The following is an 18,354-nucleotide window of genomic DNA, read 5'->3' as shown; positions in this document are numbered from 1 at the left end:
ACCAGGGTGCTCATGTTTATGAGATGTGCATCCCTTATGGTGGTCCTGGCGGTGCCCCACATACATAAGAAAATGCTGGAGAAAAATGAACACCATTTGAAAAAGGATCTTGTTAATGGATTATGAAAAAGTGGATGTCTTTTTATCGTTCTTTAAAATTTTCTATAATGTACTTAAAGTTGTAACTTAAAATTGAAAAATTTGTGCAAAAGTTAAGTGGTAACAGGAGTAATACTCCTTTTCCTGTTTGGTTGTCATTGTTATATTACCTTCTTAAATGAGGCTTTACTGGAATACCTGCCCATAAGTGACTCTCATATGGAGGTGCAGTATACAGCTTGACCTAGCCTGTGTCCTTGTGAAACAGAATACCGGAAATCACATAGCCTCCTGGGTTAAAAAACGCTCTCGGAAACTCAGGTTAGTGAGAGGCATGGGCAGTGTGATACTTGAACTGGGCCTCATTTTAACAGGCCAGTCCTCCTTGTGTGGGAGGCCGCCAGGGCAGGAAGGCACTGATTGCTCACAGGATATGGCTTTGTCTGTCCTGGGTGCTCCCCACTCATCTGCCACTTTTAACACACGGATGTGCCCCATTCCTGGGCTTGGTCTTGTGCAGTTTAATGGGAGCTGTTTAACAAGAGTGTTTTTTTGAGTTCTTTAGGCTCCTGCAGGTGACGGCTTGTTTCGTCCTGCACTGTTGCCCTTGTGGGAATTGACGCACTTCTCCCAGCACCACAGCTTGGAAAAGCTCAAGGGATTTCTTCATTCAGCTTGGAGAGCAAGGCTTCCGCTCAGCTTCGGCTGGGCGCGATGAGTGTGCATGGAATGGGTGAAGCGTGTTTAATGAGATACCTCAAGGGGATTTGGGTTTGTAACGTCAAATCAGCTATGAGCTATGTCTTCTCAGTCATTCATTGATCTGGAGGCTAGGAGTTTCAATAATTATTTTCCAGTATTCTCTTTTCACTGGGAAAAGAATCTCCAGGGCACCACTCTATCGTCTCTTCTTCCCCCCCAACCCCTCCAATTCTGTCCATGTTTCTCATGCACCAGCAGAGAAGTCTGCTTGGAAGCTGCGACCACATTTCCCTTCAAGGTAGGTGTCATAGTGACCCTCCCTATGGCACCTAGCACCATATCATAGTTTAGGAAATCAAGATATATCTATTATTTTAGAGGAAGTATTAAATTATAGAGGCTTTCCACCATTGTGAAAAAACATACATATGGAAAAATATAGGAATGTAACCTTTGCCTTCAGCTGAGAAGTTTTTTCCTCTAAGACGTTCTTGTTGTTACTCCCAGGTGAACTCCTAAGTTCCAAATAGACATTATGAACCTTTTTTATCCTTTCAGCTGCAAGTGCTGTTCTGTCTGTCTGAATTATCGGGCTTCCTGTTGAGTCTTGTTCATACTCATGCCCTCCAGGCGGACTTTCCAGTTAGAGGCAGGGGGAAGATGGTACGACACCAGCTCTCATGCTCTTGTTATCTGGGTACCAACCATCTGATCTCCCTGCAAGCCAGGCAGCCCCACAGGAGCTCACCTCTCAGATAGCTCCTAACAGCCAGCAGGGACACCTAGAGTGGGCTTGGTGTTTATCAGTTGATCCTGTGCCTTTCTCTTGAATAAACACTTACGCATCTTCATTTTTAAGTGGATTTTGCAGTTTCTTGTCTGCCTTGGTGGTGGTGGCGGCCTGTTGACCTGTAAAGACTGAAGGAGGAGGAATAAGTGGGGAATTTCAGGGAGAGTGAGAGCTCGTGGAGTTTGCAAGGGGAAGCGTTTCACAGCAGTTTGTAGCCCTAGAGAACTGAATATGGGAAACCCCAGAGCAGGAACCAGCAAGATGACAAAGTAGTACGAGTCATGGCATCCACAAGATCAAGGTCAGACTGGGCATCATCTCATAACTATTGTAAGATCAGGAACTGGTGACCTTCGTGAGAGCGTCAGCTACGTACGCACATACACATACTACACACATGCAGGTGCATGCGTGCACACACACACTCACATACACAATTTGAAGATGGGAAAAAAGACCAGGGATAAAAGCTCATAGATATTCTGCGGGGATGGAGAGAAGCAGTATTCTGCTCATGGAGAGAAATAAGAAGCTTTTTCATTTACTGACAGGTACTATCTGTGAGACACTGTCATTTTGTGGACTTCTGTTGTTCCTCTTAAAGTGTGATGGATCACAGGTGAAAAGGCATAACTTCATGGGAAGAGTATTTGTGGCCTGTCAGGGTTTTGCTCTGGTTAGGAAAGCTTCCATGTAGATGGGACTTTCACTTGTCCTTCCTCCTGGCCTCTGGTTCCACTTACTTCCTGTGTGTTGGACCTTGAGTGGAGGTTATTTGATGTTTTGGGTTGTCACTAAGAACAGAAGTTCACATCGCTGTTTCTCTGAAAGTCACCATCTCACAAAGGTCTGTGGTACAGGTTCCTCTCCAGCCTTATTTCTGGAGCTCTGAGCAGCACCCAGGAAGTTACTACATTCATAGTGATCAAGCTGTTGTTCATAGGTATGGTCCCTGCCGTGATTTATACCAACGTATTTATCATACTTTGCTGAGTACTTCTGTTTCAGGTAGCAGTCTGTTTTGAAGGCTTTGTGTCCCTGCCCAGTAGCTTCTGGGTTACACCATTGGAAGCCTGGCAGATTTAGGAACGGGGAGGACATTGGACGTGGTGGGTGAGAAGCCTTACCTCGCCCGCGTGCCCCCAGCCCTGAAAGTGCAAAGCTGGCAAGTACGTGTGGCTCTTGGCGTTAGGAAAACCTTGCCGAAAATGAAGTTAAAATTCCTCCGCTGGACAGGAAATTAATCAGGACTGAACGCAGTAGACAGGGGCAGAAGCTTGACTCCTTGTTCTGTCGCTGACTAGTGTTTTATTATTATGTAAATGAGATTAAATGTACAATGACTGGTTGGGGGTTGAGGAGGAGGGAGAGAAGTGAAGATGAACAGGTTCCTTAGGATTTAAACTCAAGGTGCAAAAATGTTTTTATAGCATCTGCTGCTTCTTAATCCTTCAAATGCTGAGCAAGGGAAGCTCCTCGGCTTCTTGAAACGCAGCAATTTATTCGTCCCATCGCACGCCTAGGTCACCCGCAGCGAACCAGGCTGTGTGCCAGGTGCTAGGGCTAAGTCATGAAAACACCTAGCCCCTGCCTTCCCGGAGTTTATAGTCTAGTAGGAAAGGATATTGGAAAACATTATGTGTGCAGATAACCAGCCAGATAAGAAATGGTGTCATACAATTTAGGATTATTTGCTTGAAAAGTGGCTGAAACATACCCTAGCAAACTTCAGCAAAAAAGGAATGAATTGGTAAAAAGGAAAAAATGAGCAGCCATAAAAAGAACTTGGGAAGAAAGCTCTGGGGATAGAGGTAGCAGGAACTGGAGGGCAGTCTCATCAGGACCCTCAGTCAAGTGAAGTGACAGCATGCAACTTTAGATCCTTTCACTCAAGATTCAGATTCCAAAACAAAGGTATCTGCCCACTCTGTGGCTGAGGAAAAACAGGAGGTGTGGATAGTGTGCAATGGCAGAGGGACCTTTCCCCAAAGAGCAAATGAGAGCTAGAAAGGTAAAGAGACTCAGATGTGCACCAGGGGCTTTGTAAAGTTCAGCTATTGTGTCTTCTGGGATTCATGGCCAATGCGCAGGTGTATGTTTATTTGGGGCATACTCAACATTGAGGTTGGGATGGTTTGAGGCCATAAAACTTAGAATCACTCACCTGTAGGCGTGTCAACTCATTGGCACTTGTGTCTTGTTCTCTCGATCCCAGTGCGAGCAGTCCCACCTCATGAGAGAGCATGAGGACGTCCAGGAGCGAACGACGCTTCGATACGAGGAACGCATCACCGAACTCCACAGCATCATTGCTGAGCTCAATAAGAAGATAGACCGTTTGCAAGGCACCACCATCAGGTAGTCAGCTCCAAGTCAAGGCTCTCTCTCTGCCCGTCCGGGTGATAACCTGGGTTTTGGATTTGAAGTCACCCCTATGAATTATAACAATGTTTTACTTGGAACTAATATTTTTACAGTTGATAAGTATTATCTCTTTACTTTGTTAACCATGTGCTTTCCCGTCCATTATTCTCTTCTGACCTTGATCCTCGTGGTAACCGTGAAAGGTAGACAGGGTGGGAGTTGTAATCCTCAGTTGACTGATGAGGGGAGGCTGAGTGAGATGCTTTATCAGCAGGTTGTAAATGGAGCCTCTTCTGTCTTAGAGACCAGCATCCCTACCAGCCCTTTTTTTTTTTTTTTTTTTGCGGTATGCGGGCTTCTCACTGCTGCGGCCTCTCCCGTTGCAGAGCACAGGCTCCAGACACGCAGGCTCAGCGGCCATGGCTCACGGGCCCAGCCGCTCCACAGCATGTGGGATCTTCCCGGACCGGGGCACGAACCCACGTCCCCTGCATCGGCAGGCGGACTCTCAACCACTGCGCCACCAGGGAAGCCCCCTACCAGCCCTTTTATTCACCAGGTCTGTTCTAAATATACAAACTCAGTGCATCCCTTGGGGATTTTGAGAGATTTATGAACGTGGCTTTTAACTAAACATCACATATGCTTCTAGATAATCTAAAAAAATTTTGAGCTCACTTGAAGTTGACTCACCAACATTGACATAGCCTCGTACAAACTCCTAAGGCGGGCAGTTGGGGAGGAGCGAGATTTGCTCTATCACGTTATTGGTGGAAAAGCTGGGGCTTAAAAATGTTAAGTGACTACTTTGAAGTTACCCTTAAGAGAGGACAGATAGAGATGGAGTTAGAACCCACAGTATCTCTGCCTTTACTCAGTTTTCTTTCCATAAAAGTGATTGTTGGGGATTCTTCCTTCCTTGCTCATCAATCAGCTGGCCCCTGAGTCTCCTGCACACAGCACTTAGTTGGTGTGTCTGCCCGGCTGTCCACAAGAGGGGTTTGCCTCAAGTGACTTACTGAGCCAAGGAAGAGAACTTTTATCTTCCTGCCCATGCTGAGGGAGTAGCCCTCAGGAAAACAAATGGTTAGCATCAACTTTTATGGAGAAAGAGTGCTTTGTACTCTGCCTGTTTGTATAGGCCTCAGTTAAAACAGTTTTAGAGGCAGCTTCTTCAAACTCTCCCTCTAGAAGTCCTGGGTTAGAAGAAACTTTGGATGCATTTTGTTCCAACTCTAAGAGTTACAGTGATGATGGGGCTACTTGATGAGAGTACTGGTGGGCCTCTGTTTCAGGGCAAAGTTGTGGAAAAATTTGCACTGAATTGGAGGCACAGAATACGTCTCATTCCAATTTAGAACCTCAAGCCTTTTAAATTGTATACTGGTCTTCAGAGTGATTGTAGGTTAGAAGAGCAGAGAAGAATTTTCAGCCCAAAGAAATGATTATAGCAGACTTTACGGAGGCTGACAGAGTACACTGGGAAATTTGTAATTTCCATTAAAACATGCTGCACTTTTAAACACTTGAGAAGGTGAAGGCAAATGGACTCAGTGAGTTGTGAAAAAAATGCATCACGCATCACCTAGAAAGCTCAATTTCAGGATGTTTAAATTGAATATAATGGCCAAACTCCTTCATGTTAAAATACAGTGAGCTTCTTTTTTTTTTTTTTAACATCTTTATTGGAGTATAATTGCTTTACAATGGTGTGTTAGTTTCTGCTTTGTAACAAAGTGAATCAGTTATACATATACATATGTCCCCATATCTCTTCCCTCTTGCGTCTCCCTCCCTCCCACCCTCCCTGTCCCACCCCTCCAGGCGGTCACAAAGCACCGAGCTGATCTCCTTGTGCTATGCGGCTGCTTCCCACTAGCTATCTATTTTACGTTTGGTAGTGTGTGTATGTCCATGCCACTCTCTCACTTTGTCTACAGTGAGCTTCTTGAGCATAAACATTTATCGGTGCCTTTTATTTAAAGGAAGATTGCATCTGTACAGATATCACATTAAATTCTGCCAGTTTTCATTATATAAATGCGCTAGCCCCTCCTCGAAGTGGGGACTCCCTGCAAGGCTGGAAGACTAGCAGACATGTGAGCCAGTAAGGCAAGGCTCTTCTTGTCCTCTGAGCTCTAGTAGCCAAGGTATCTCCCAGCCTCCATCACTCCAGGAAATTGGTTTGCTCTCAGGTCCTGAGATGCGATAACAGACCCAGTGCAGGAGGAGCCAGATGCCTTGGACGAACTCTAACTGCCCTGGCATATCCAGGCTATAGAGAATTGTCATGCTAATCAGGTACATTCCTGGCACCTTATAGACTTCCTTGTCACTTCAATCCGGGCCTGAATTAAGAATTTATTGGAAAAGCTGAAAAATCATCAATAAGGAAATGGTTTATGATATATCCACATTTAAGCCATACTGAATTACATAAGAAAAAGATATGACAGTCTCATAGTTTAAATTTTTTTTCTCAGGTCACAATCAGAGAACCAGGGACCTTCTGTGACTGCCCTGGAAGACTCTCCCATCTTTTATAGCCACAGGGCTACTGTAGTCAAGAATCAGCCACTGCAGGTTGCTGAATTCCAACATAAGTTGAATTCAAAGCCACATCAGATCTCTTAGGGTAAAGGTTAAGCACTGATAGGAAAAGATGAAGTGGTGAGAATTTAAATGGACACATTTGGATAGATTCAAATGAATCAAAATGCCTAGAGCCTGCAAATGCCACTGAATTTCCCCTCCTGCAGAAGCAGTCCCACTCCCAGTCTGATAAAGTTAGTCCTACCTTGCTTGGAGACTGTAGCAATCTGATCCCAGGTAGAGGGTACCAGATACATTCATACCTCACGGGCTACTCCATTCCTCTTTATCTTTAGGCCTAAAAGTAGCCAAATTCAATCATGCCCCAGGGGAATAAGTAGAAAATCCAACCTTGGAAGATACAGTTAAAATATGTAAGAGATTTATAAGATTTTATTCATTTATATTCACAGAAACTTGAGAAGAATATGTATAGGATTAGGGCCTAAGTGTTCTAGACCAGGGAGGGAGGAATATAGTGTTAGACTGATGATGAATTTATTGATACAGCTGTTTCTGTCAGACATTCTGGATGTAGTGTGTTAGCTCCAGCAGTTTGATTAAATGAAAACTAGAGTCATTGGAGGATTACATTAAATAATGTTGAACTGCCAGAACTCCCCTAGTATAACATAGGCGTCTGGAGGCCGTGGGAGTCGGGAATGTTGGGTGGGAGCTGACGTCATTAAAATGGGGTCTTTGATGCCACTTCACTGCTGGAGTCAGTGTGGGCTTGTCTCTTGTACTGGTCCACAGGGCTGCAGTAGGAATCAAAATGATTCGACCTGTAGAGATTTTGATAATGGCTAATTGATCACGGGGTCTCCAGGATGACTAGACTGCATAATTTCTTGCTTTTTTATGTATATATGCATTTCCTTTTTATTCTCTTACTTTCTCCTCTTATATAAGGTGAGTTGGTATCGGATGAAGCTTAGCATTTAATAGTTAGGGTACGTGATACCTAGGTGAATTTGTCATTAAACTAGAAGAGGAAGGCTCACCTAACAATGGATATAATTACCGATGGGACTTTGGGTCTCCCATTTTGATGAGAAGGTGAGTACATTTACATTTGAACGAGGGATAGTTACAGAAGCTTGATGTCATTGCTATTGCAATTTGGAAATTTAAGTACGTGTGAGAGGATGGTGTATGGTTGTCAAGTAGCCAAAGACAGTAGTATGGATGGATGTTGTAGACAGTACTGTAGACAGCATGAAGGATGTTGTCTGGCACCTGGTACCATTCCCACCCCTTCTCTCTACTCTCCCCCAAATCAAAGAAGATGACCCTGGGGACTACTTCCCAAACTCCCTTAACAGCTGGCTCTGGGATACAGTTTTGGTTCTGCCAGTGAGATGCATTCACCTGGACTGGAAGGCTGAAAGGAGGTGGGAGCCATCATCCCTCAGGCCATAATGGTGGCAGCTGACATACAGGCTTTGGTGAACATGAGGTCCTGCATTGACTGGCCTGACCCTGGAGCTGTGGGCAGGTGTGAAGGCAGCAACAATTTCCTCATCCTGGAGGGGGACACACGGCTCTGATGGCAAATCTGACGGCCCCCAGTTGGGCTCCACCCATCCTTCTCTTCTCTAGTCCTTCCTTCCGATGGTTTTGTAAGCACGAAACTACCTAAATAAATCCTACTTGAAACACCCAGAAGAGTTTGTTTTCCTAACTGAACCCTGCCTAATGTGTCCTAAATCTCACCTGCTTGGAATAAACACTGAACAGTTTGGATTTATGGCCTTCTAAAATTTTTTATTGATGAATATTTTAAACAAATTGGATCATATAGCGCACACTGTTTTGTAATATGTGCTTTTTCACTTAACTGTTTGTTGTGGCTTTTTTTTTTAATGCTCATCTGACTTGGGGAGATTATATAATCGGGATGGGTAAAATGGAAAAATACGTCAGTAGCTCACTTTGGATCTGGGGAGGAAAAAAGATGTCTAAGCAAATTAAACATGAGATCTTTGTTTTCCCAAGGAGATTATTTTCTTTTCCCAAAAGCTGCTCTCATAACATCAACCTTTCACTGCCAACTCTCATGAGTAGTTCATGATTTCTACTTCATTTCCCATTTGCTTGTTAGCCCACAGCTGCCTGGCTTCTGACCCCAACAGTTTGCCAAAGCTCCCTCTGCTCTGTACTGAATTGTGCCCCCCACCTCCAGTTCACATGGGAACCCTCGATATGAAGTAGTCTGGAGATGGGGCCCTTTTGGGAGGTCATTCGGTTTAGTCGAGGTCATGAGGATGGGGACAACATGATAGGATTAGTGAGTGTCCTTATAAAAAGAGATGGCAGGGGCTTCCCTGGTGGCGCAAGTGTTTGAGAGTCCACCTGCCGATGCAGGGATGCGGGTTCATGCCCCGATCCGGGAGGATCCCACATGCCGCGGAAGCGGCTGGGCCCATGAGCCATGGCCACGGAGCCTGTGCATCCAGAGCCTGTGCTCTGCACCGGGAGAGGCCACAACAGTGAGAGGCCCGTGTACCGCAAAAAAAAAAAAAAAAAAAAATCTGTTCTTTAAAAGAATGATGACCGTTTCAGGGCAAGTCGGCCTTAATTGGCAAAGAGAGACAGAATGTGTTTCAGAAGACAGACCACACACTCAGGTAGACTGGTCTAGCTGGACATAGTTGACTGACAGTTACCAAAAGGTAGGCAGATGTTCTTCTGGGTCTTGTTCATCAGTCACTCCAATCCAGTGACAAGGTATTATTTTGGTGCACCCCCAAAATAAAACAGGTATAGAGACTGCTACTGAAGTTAATATTTTTATCAACTGCTGCTGATTCCATAATACTTCAGCTCAAGGTCCGGAAAGCATGATAAGAATTATACTTTCATTTGACTTTTTCCTTTTCTAATTAGATCATTTCACCCCTAGCTAATAATGAGAAAGAATCTTTAAAAAAAAAAAAAGAAATCTTTTCTTAGGAGCATCATATTATTGTTTTGTTGGTAACTAGATTTAGGAATTAGGCTGTGCTGCTAACTGGTTGTATAGTCTTAGGTAAGTCGCTTAGCCTCTGGAAGCTTCAGTGGTCTTATCTGTAAAACAAAGGTATTGATCCTGTCTTAGGTGATCACCAAGATCCCTTCCAGTCTGCCAGTCTGTGACTTGTCTGCCTCTGCTAGTTACGTAGCTGTGTGTACAATCTAATCCCTGCCCCCTTAGGAGAGTTTTTGGGTTTTTTTGTTGTTAAGCTAGTAGCGAGCATTAATCATTGCAACTTGAAACTAAGCACGTGGGAGCACTTCACAGATGCTTTGAAGTAAATGAAATAATTGTACATTTAGAATCCTGTGAGATTATCCAATTCCCAAGAAAAACACCTGAGACTTTGTAGAGTCCATAATTAGGAAACTGCCACAGTAGCTTACAATTAGCAACATTTATCACTTTATCAGAGCTTCTGTGTTTTTTTGACTTAAATCGATCACTTCTTGGACCTTTTCATATTTTCTTTCCTTTTCATCACCGGCATTAGCAGTTAGTGTTTTGGGGAGGCATTTTTTTCCCAAAGAAATAAGATGTCACTTACCAAGAGTTACCATATACACCATGGAAGGAAGCAAACAATAAAGTCACTTTGAGATGCAGGTGCTGTGTCATTTGCTAGACACCCTGCCCAGCTAGGTGACGCCCTGCTGCGCAGAGCAGCCTTAAAAACACATCTCGAATTCTTGCCTTTGTAAAACTGGCCATGGATCAGCAGGGTGTTTCTGACTTCTTGTTCCATTTCTCTGGATGGACCAATGCTTCTGAATAAAACAGGAGAGAGAGAACCCCCGCATCAGCCTTCTGCAAATGCTGGCAGTCCCAGATTGATGTCGACTTACAAAGGGCCCGGAGACCATTGGCTTTTGTCACTTTCCAGTCCCAGAATTCCAATCTCCTTTCTAGGAACGATGCCGATAAGGATGTTCAGGAGATGACGAAGATACGCAACTCCAAGATTTTTTACCAAGTCTGCTGGAGAAACAGGGTTGCACAAATTTTTCTCATGTTAGGTTCAGTTTTAACCTTTTTTTTTTTTTTTTTTTTTTTTTTATTGAGGTACGCGGGCCTCTCACTGTTGTGGCCTCTCCCGTTGCGGAGCACAGGCTCCGGACGCTCAGGCCCAGTGGCCATGGCTCACGGGGCCCAGCCGCTCCGGGGCATGCGGGATCCTCCTGGACCGGGGCATGAACCTGCGCCCCTGCATCGGCAGGGCGGACTCTCAAACCACTGTGCCACCAGGGAAGCCCCAGTTTAACCTTTTAATGCCTCATTTTTGGGACACAGAAATGCACGCGATCTTCTCACAAGGTTGCTTTCTACCTCTGACTACTGTTTACGTTGTTGGCTTGTGTTGTTTTGCACTGTAACCTTTATTATGGTTACCATAAGGGGGAACCTGAACCATGGGTGGTATGTGCTCACCTCAGCCTCTCCCTGTGAGGTCAAAAACACAGACCATCTGCACGTCCCTGCTGCTTATTTTAATCTGTTTTCCATGAAAGTTCTCAGCAGTACTTACTCCTTCCTCTGAATTCCTCGATTTCACACATTTTTTTCCCTTTATTTCTGCCATCTAACCCTGAGTATTTGCTTCCTTCAATACAATCAGTTCTCCTTCTGATCAAAATTGCCCACTCAGCAAGTGGCCTGAGTGCTCCTCCCGCCTCATGGTTCCATCCTGCACCCCATTTTGGTTTCAGCTATCCCGAACCTCTATCCCAAGCTCCACATGTCCATGTTCACGTTCACGGGCCCCTCTGAGTCTCTGCGTGTGCCCTTGCACCCTCGTGACCTATCTAAAACCTGCTTGCCTTTAGACTCATCTTCAGTGCTGCTTCATCCAGGAAGTCTTCCCTGGTCACTGCACACCTGCAGCCCCAGATGCTCCTCCTGTGTCCGCCCAGAGCATCCTTCTTAGGTTAGAATTTGTTCTGAACATATTTGACTCCCAGAAGACAGCATCTGTTTGGTTTTTGCCATCCTATCCTTGTTTTGGTGCTCAATCCAATACCTTGAATGAGGATCCTTAGTTTGCCTTTCATGACACTGAAAGCCTTCTGCCTAAGGTGACATTTCTAGTGTGGTATCATTCTTCAGTCTGTGCTCTGACCTCAGTAAGGAATGTTTCCCTCAGCAGCTTCCTTCTCCCACCCCTCCCCTATTCACTCCTTTATAAAATCCATCCTAATAAAGTAATTTTTACAAAGCAGGAGATTTGGCAGGCACTGTGTGTTTTGGGACCTGCCAAGCCAAGAGGGTTGAAGGCGGCTATGAAAGATTTTTCAAATGCCATTTATACCAGAGATACAGCGGCAGCATTTATCTGGCTTTTTTGGCTGGAAAACAGCCTCAGCCAAGCTGAAGCTGATTACATTGGCCATGCAACAAAGAATTTATTCATCATACACAAAATCTCCCCTTGACTAAAATCAGGGTTTTAACTGCTGATTGAAAGGAGAGCTGATGTATCAGGGCACAATTACCCTCTAGACCAAAAAGGTGACTCTTAAGAATACTTTTTAATTGTTTTCTTTCCTAAACCTAATTATTGTTGACTTTGCAGATGTCTAATAATTTAACTTATTCATAGAACGTTAACCTATATTTTTTGCCTTCACCACTCCCATTCTGATTCATATTTTGACTGTCTGGGGGTTTTATACCTGTTTAAAGTCTTCCCAGATTTCTGTGTGGCTCTTATTAGAAATACTTTATAAAGCAGGGGCTCAGCTGAATTCCTTCCCTGAAAGGATGTTGATTTCTTGAGAGAACCAAGAACTCTGGAGAGTTCTTCCCGTTTCTCTAATATAGATGTGTCTCCCCAGCTTCAAACGGCAGTTGCCTCTTCCCCAGTTTCCAATGAATACCACTCACCGTCTTGGTCCACCCAAAACTGTGGACATTCTGCCCACCCCACGCCCGGTTGTCAGCAACTTGAAGTGAATGCCAGGTTGAGAGAATCTCTTCTCTTCCTTCCTTTCTTCACAGACAGCCTCCCCCTGGGGCTGAGCAGGTACACCTGTGGACTTTCCAACCTCAGAGTTAAATCCCTTGACAGTTTTCTTTTCTGGCTTACTTGCAAAATAAATGCTTCAAAGAGGGCTAATTTTTGCTCTGTCCATTTCTGTCTCCAGCGTGTGTGTGGTGTTTGTGGTGGTGTGGGGAGAAGGTCTGCGTGTGCTTTGAAATAGATATTACAATTTTGAGTTTTCTTAGCTTGCCCATAGCTAATTCAGAGACCAGAGGTTGTGAGGGCTCCATGAGAGGCTGAGAAGGCGGTGGGGTGTGCTTGTGCAGATGAGACACGGCTGCATTTCAATGTTGTCTTCCTGCCAGCAAATGCAAATTGGAGGAAATAGACCATTGTGTGGTATTCTCTCACTCACTGATTCCGTTCTCCTCCTCACCCCATCCTCCTTTCCTATCCCCTAACTCCATTTACTTCCTTTAGAGAAACTAAGTGTGATATTTCTCAGACATGCTGACCCATATATACTTCTCGGAGCATTGGTTTTGATCGGTACAGATGAGGTGCTGGTTTTCTAGTTGCTGCAGCCTCAATACTCCTTCCTCTTCCCAGAAGGAAACCCACCAGTGGGACCCTGCGGGTGATGATCTGAGCCACTCCTATTCACCAGACTTTTGATACTTCTCCCCACCGTGGCCTCAGTGCTAGTAGTCTCAGTTCTTTTTCACCTCGGAATTTGAGGGGGTGAAGAAATCTAATTTCTTGAGGAAATCTTTGAAAGGGAAAAGTTTCTGGTAGGCTGGTAGATGAACCTTGTTTGGTGTATAGGTACGGATGTTGACACAGAAGCAAACTTTCAGTTTCAAACGCTGACCGTAGATGTGCCCATCTATTTGGTCTGAGAGGAATCCTGATGCATGTGGCCCGGAGAGGAGACCTGTCTGTTTTCTTTCTGAGTGTCTTTATCTTGTCCTTAAAAGACATATTCTCTAGGGATTTGTCTTATATCTCTTGTCAGTGGAGGCTGACTTCCTTTTTTTTCCCTCAGGGAGGAGGATGAGTACTCAGAACTGCGATCAGAACTCAGCCAGAGTCAGCACGAGGTCAATGAGGACTCTCGCAGTGTGGACCAAGACCAGACCTCTGTCTCCATCCCTGAAAACCAGTCCACCATGGTCACTGCGGACATGGGTGAGTCTGCCTGCCATTACCACAAAGCCGGAGTTCGGTTTCTGGATTGTAATAGGAACTTTAGAAACATAAGGCAGCCTGAATTAAAATTTAATTAGTCAAGGAGCTTATTGAGTAGATGAAGGCACATCCATTTCAGGTCTTGACATACTTCTTTGTTGGTCAAAATGGAACCAAAGAGCTGAATTCCCTTTCTGCCTTATGATTCAAATATATGTCACCTTCTGCTTGAAAATTCTGGAAGTAGGGAACCAGTTAAAAAGGCTGTGGCAGGGCTTCCCTGGTGGCGCAGTGGTTGAGAGTCCATCTGCCGATGCAGCAGACGTGGGTTCGTGCCCTGGTCCGGGAAGATCCCACATGCTGCAGTGCAGCTGGGCCCGTAAGCCATGGCCACTGAGCCTACGCGTCCGGAGCCTGTGCTCCGCAACGGGAGAGGCCACAACAGTGAGAGGCCCGCGTACTGCAAAAAAAAAAAAAAAAAAGGCTGTGGCAGTGTTCCAAGTTATAGTAAAATCTGAACTGAGATGGCAGGAATGGAAAGGGTGGAGTAAGTAGCAACATATCACAGTGGGAGAACCAATAGGTTTCAGCAACTTTGGAGTAAGGAGGAATCCAAAATGACTAACATGTTCATCCTGAATGACTAAGAGAATGATTATGTTCCTTCGTAAGGAAGCTTGGTTGAGGAATGAGTCGGGAAACGGATATATTATGTCTGAGCTTGTAGAGAAATGTCCACGTGGAAATACGTGGCACAGTGTGTTGGTATGGTGTGTTTTAAACTACAGGTTGTGGCCCATTAATGGGTCTTGAAATTATATGAAACAATAAAATATTTTTAAAATGAAATCAAATAGGAAAAAAACAATGACAGTATTGTTTCATGAAGCTTATTTGTTGGAAGTTTATATGCTGTAAGTTGCCAAGTGAAATGTTCCAGCTATGGGGTGCAGTCGAAAGGTTGCAAAACCTCAGGTCTACTTGGAGATGCTTAACTAGATCTCTGGAGAGATTGGGGTTGAGGATAAAGGCTTTGAAGTTATAAGGTAAGGAGATCCCTATGGTTGAAAGGGTGTGGAGTCAAAATGGGGAGAGGCACTATATCTTAGGAAATGTTCATGCACAGGGCAGTGATGGGAAAAGAACGAGGAGAAGGAAGAGAAAGTATGGTACGATTTATAATAGAACTCAAAATTTCGTTGGAGAGAGAGACTTTAATCAAATATTAAACACTTAGTTTAATTATCAACCTATATACGTGCTATAACACCAAGAACGTAGTACCGTGACAGTGTGTCAAAGGGATTCAGTTTAGGATTTCCAGGATAGCTTCCTCTAGGAAGTAACATTTGAGCTGAGATCGGAGGATAAGTAGGAATTGAGTACATAAAAGAGGAAACGGCATTCAAGGGAGAAGGGAGAGATGTATTCAAGGCCGTGAGAAAAGGTCATCCTGTGTGGAGGGCACAGAGATGTGAGATGGAGGCTTGGAGAGGTAGGCAGGAGTCAGATGGTGGAAGATCTTATAGACCATGTTAGAGAGTCTGACCTTTATTCAAAGACCCACAAGAAACCACTGAATGATTTTAATAGTTGGGGGTTGGGGGAATGAAATGATCAAATTTGCATTTTGAATCAATTACTCTGGGGTGAAGAGAAAGAATCAGTGGATCAAGAGTGAATGGGTGGGCTTCCCTGGTGGCGCAGTGGTTGAGAGTCCACCTGCCGATGCAGGGGACACGGGTTCGTGCCCCGGTCCGGGAAGATCCCACATGCCGCGGAGCGGCTGGGCCCGTGAGCCATGGCCGCTGAGCCTGTGCGACCGGAGCCTGTGCTCCACAACGGGAGAGGCCACAACATTGAGAGGCCCGCGCACTGCAAAAAAAAAAAAAAAAAAAAAAAAAGAGTGAATGGGAGAGGCCAGCTAGGAAACTACTGCAAAAGTCTAGGTGGGCAAAATTGTTTATAGGATTAGGGTGGTGGCAGTTGAGGTGTGGAAAAGCAGATGAGTATAGAAAGTCAGCAAGATCTGCTAAAGGATCAGTAACAGGGTGAAGGAGGAAGTAGGCATGTGGGGATCTCCTGTAAGTGTCTCGTTCGCACAGTGGATAGACGGTAGGGCCAATCGCCAATATGAAAGCAGGGAAAAAGGTGGTTTTGCTCTGCATTGTATTTTGTTTTACTTGGGGGAGGGTGGAGTAGGGTAGAGATCTTGTGTTTTGTTTGGGCATAAGTTTCAGGCATCTGGAGGTATCTGGGTGGAGATGTTGGGAAGGCAGTAGGTATAAATAAGCCAATAAAGGTCTGGCTGAAGAAAGCAGTTGGGAGACATCAGGCTGTTTGCAGGTAGTTACTGAAGCAATGGAAGTCGATGTGAGGAGCGAGAACTGCAGAGAGCTGGAGACCAAGCCTAGGGGGCCACCCGCTGAAGAGGAAACTCAGCAGCAGCTCACAGCAGGGATGCCCCTCTCAGCTTTTCAGTCTCGGTTTAAATGCACCTCCTCCAAAAGCATCTTGTGAGCACCAGTCTGTGCAAGGCCTCGTGCTGACTCTCACTGCCCCATTAGTTTCCTTCTTACATCACACTGAAATTTCAAGCAATGTGTTTGTATTTCTTTGCTTGACTGATGCTCCCGCTAAACCCCACTGAGCAGAAGCATGTTTGTTTTGTCTAGTAGTATCTCTCCAGAGCCCACCACATGGCCTGGCACATAGTATGTGTTCAGAGATACTTGTCTGAATGAAGGAATGAAGTAGTCACCCAATCCGTCAACCATTCAATCAGCTGAAGCTGTAAGAAGGAAATGAGGACAGCCCTGTCCACCAGCCAGTGGGGCAGGGAAGGCTCTAATAAGGAAGAAGGGGTCAGCAGGATGGATTGCTGCTAAGGCCGGATAAGATGGATTTAGCTACATCAAAGTCCCTGAGAGCTATATACTGATACCAGCTTGAGCCAGACAAAAATGGGTTGAGGAGGAGTGATACCTCCCAGGCCTGGGGCCTTTGCTTTAGGCTGAAACGGCTTCCCTCACACTAACCTGAACCCAGACCCTGGGCCTTAAGTCACAACACACACAGACCCCTGCGATCAGCCCAGCCGTGGGCCCAAGTCCAAAGGGCTCAGCTATACCAGCATCAGAATCTCTAACCCTAGTGGCCCCAAGCTTCTGGACTCAGCCTTCTAGCCTTAGGCAGTCAGATAAGTGAGAGCAGCTGAGAAGTTTCTGATCACTGCCAAGAGACATTCCTACACAGATCCCTCCATTCATTTCTCTGAAATTGTTTTTTTATGAAATGAAGCAAGTGAGCCACACTGCAACAAAGTTTCTTAATCAAATAAGCTGGGGGAGTGGAGGGCAAACCCCAATCCTGTGGGCAGGGCGTCTTCACTGCGGGGCATCTCAGGGTTCCAGCTGTGAGGGAGCATCTGTAGCCCGGGCGCCCCACGCAGGAGCCAGTGTCTGCTTGTCTGCACTGTGAGCTGGCTTTGTTTTCCCAGGTTGTTTATTTTCATCTTTTCCCTCAGTAAAAATACGTGTTCATTGTAACTGGTGGTAGTATCATTCCTGACAAGACTCGGCTCCTGGGGGGAAAGGGACCCTCTCTGCCCGATGCCTGTGTATGTTCTCTGTCCACAATAGGAGGCCTTCATTCATCTATGCAGCAGCTCACTGGGAGCTGTGCTGGAGACTGGGCACGTGAGACTCAGAACCCGCCATCAGATCACTCTGCTCCCACGCTCAAATCCCTCACCCCAGGGTGACATCCCCGCTCCTTACCCTGGCCTTTAGGGCCCCCAGAACCTGGGCATACCCACCTCAGGCCTCATCCTCCCCAACTCTCCCTTTCTTTTTTTTTCTTTTTAAATTTATTTATTTATTTATTTTTGGCTACTTTGGGTTGCCACGCGTGGCTTTCTCTAGTTGCAGTGGGCAGGCTTCTCATTGCAGTGGCTTCTCTTGTTGTGGAGCACAGGCTCAGTAGTTGTGGCTCGCGGGCGCTAGAGCACAGGCTCAGTAGCTGTGGCCCACGGGCTTAGTTGCTCTGCGGCATGTGGGATCTTCCCAGACCAGGGTTCGAACCTGCATCCCCTACGTTGACAGGTGGATTCTTAACCACTGCACCAACAGGGAAGTCCCTCCCCAACTCTCCTGTTGTCTTCCCAGCTCTGGCCACACTGGCCTCCTTGCTGTCCCTCAGACCTGACCAGCATCTCTGGCCTCAGGGTTTCTGCGTCCACACGTGCCTCTCTGATGCATGTCAGTCAGCTGTCCTCTCATCACAGGCATTCCCCAACCCCCTGGTAGAGTCCTGGTGCTGTCACTCACCCTCACAATGCAGGTACTCCTTTCCCGTCCCCGCTTCATTTTTCTTCACAGCACTTAGCACTACCCAATGATACCTCGTGTTTGCATTTATTTCCTTATATACGTATCACCAGTCTTTGTTAGTCTCTTGCACTAGAATGCAGGTTCCATGCAGGCAGGGACTTCGGCTCTCCTGTTTACCGAAGTAACAGTGCCCGCTCGTAGGAGGCTCCCAGATACGTGAGGAACAGTGAACACCATCTTGGAGCTCACGGTTCTTTGGAGGATGCAAAGGAAACAGGGAATGACTGGCAGTGGG

General features: G+C 45.7%; 1 protein-coding gene across 1 annotated transcript in view; it reads left to right on the top strand.

Annotated features, from left to right (window-relative positions):
• MCC (MCC regulator of WNT signaling pathway) overlaps positions 1-18,354 on the top strand; it is a 443,929-nt gene that overhangs the window by 338,821 nt on the left and 86,754 nt on the right. Inside the window, 2 exon segments of the mRNA XM_032626783.1 lie at positions 3,807-3,949; positions 13,586-13,728. Coding sequence (XP_032482674.1) covers positions 3,807-3,949; positions 13,586-13,728 — 286 coding nt within the window.

Source organism: Phocoena sinus, chromosome 3, assembly GCF_008692025.1.
Source record: "Phocoena sinus isolate mPhoSin1 chromosome 3, mPhoSin1.pri, whole genome shotgun sequence".
NCBI lineage: Eukaryota > Metazoa > Chordata > Mammalia > Artiodactyla > Phocoenidae > Phocoena > Phocoena sinus.
The sequence above is the reverse complement of the archived record's forward strand: the minus strand, read 5'-3'. Positions and strand labels throughout refer to the sequence as shown.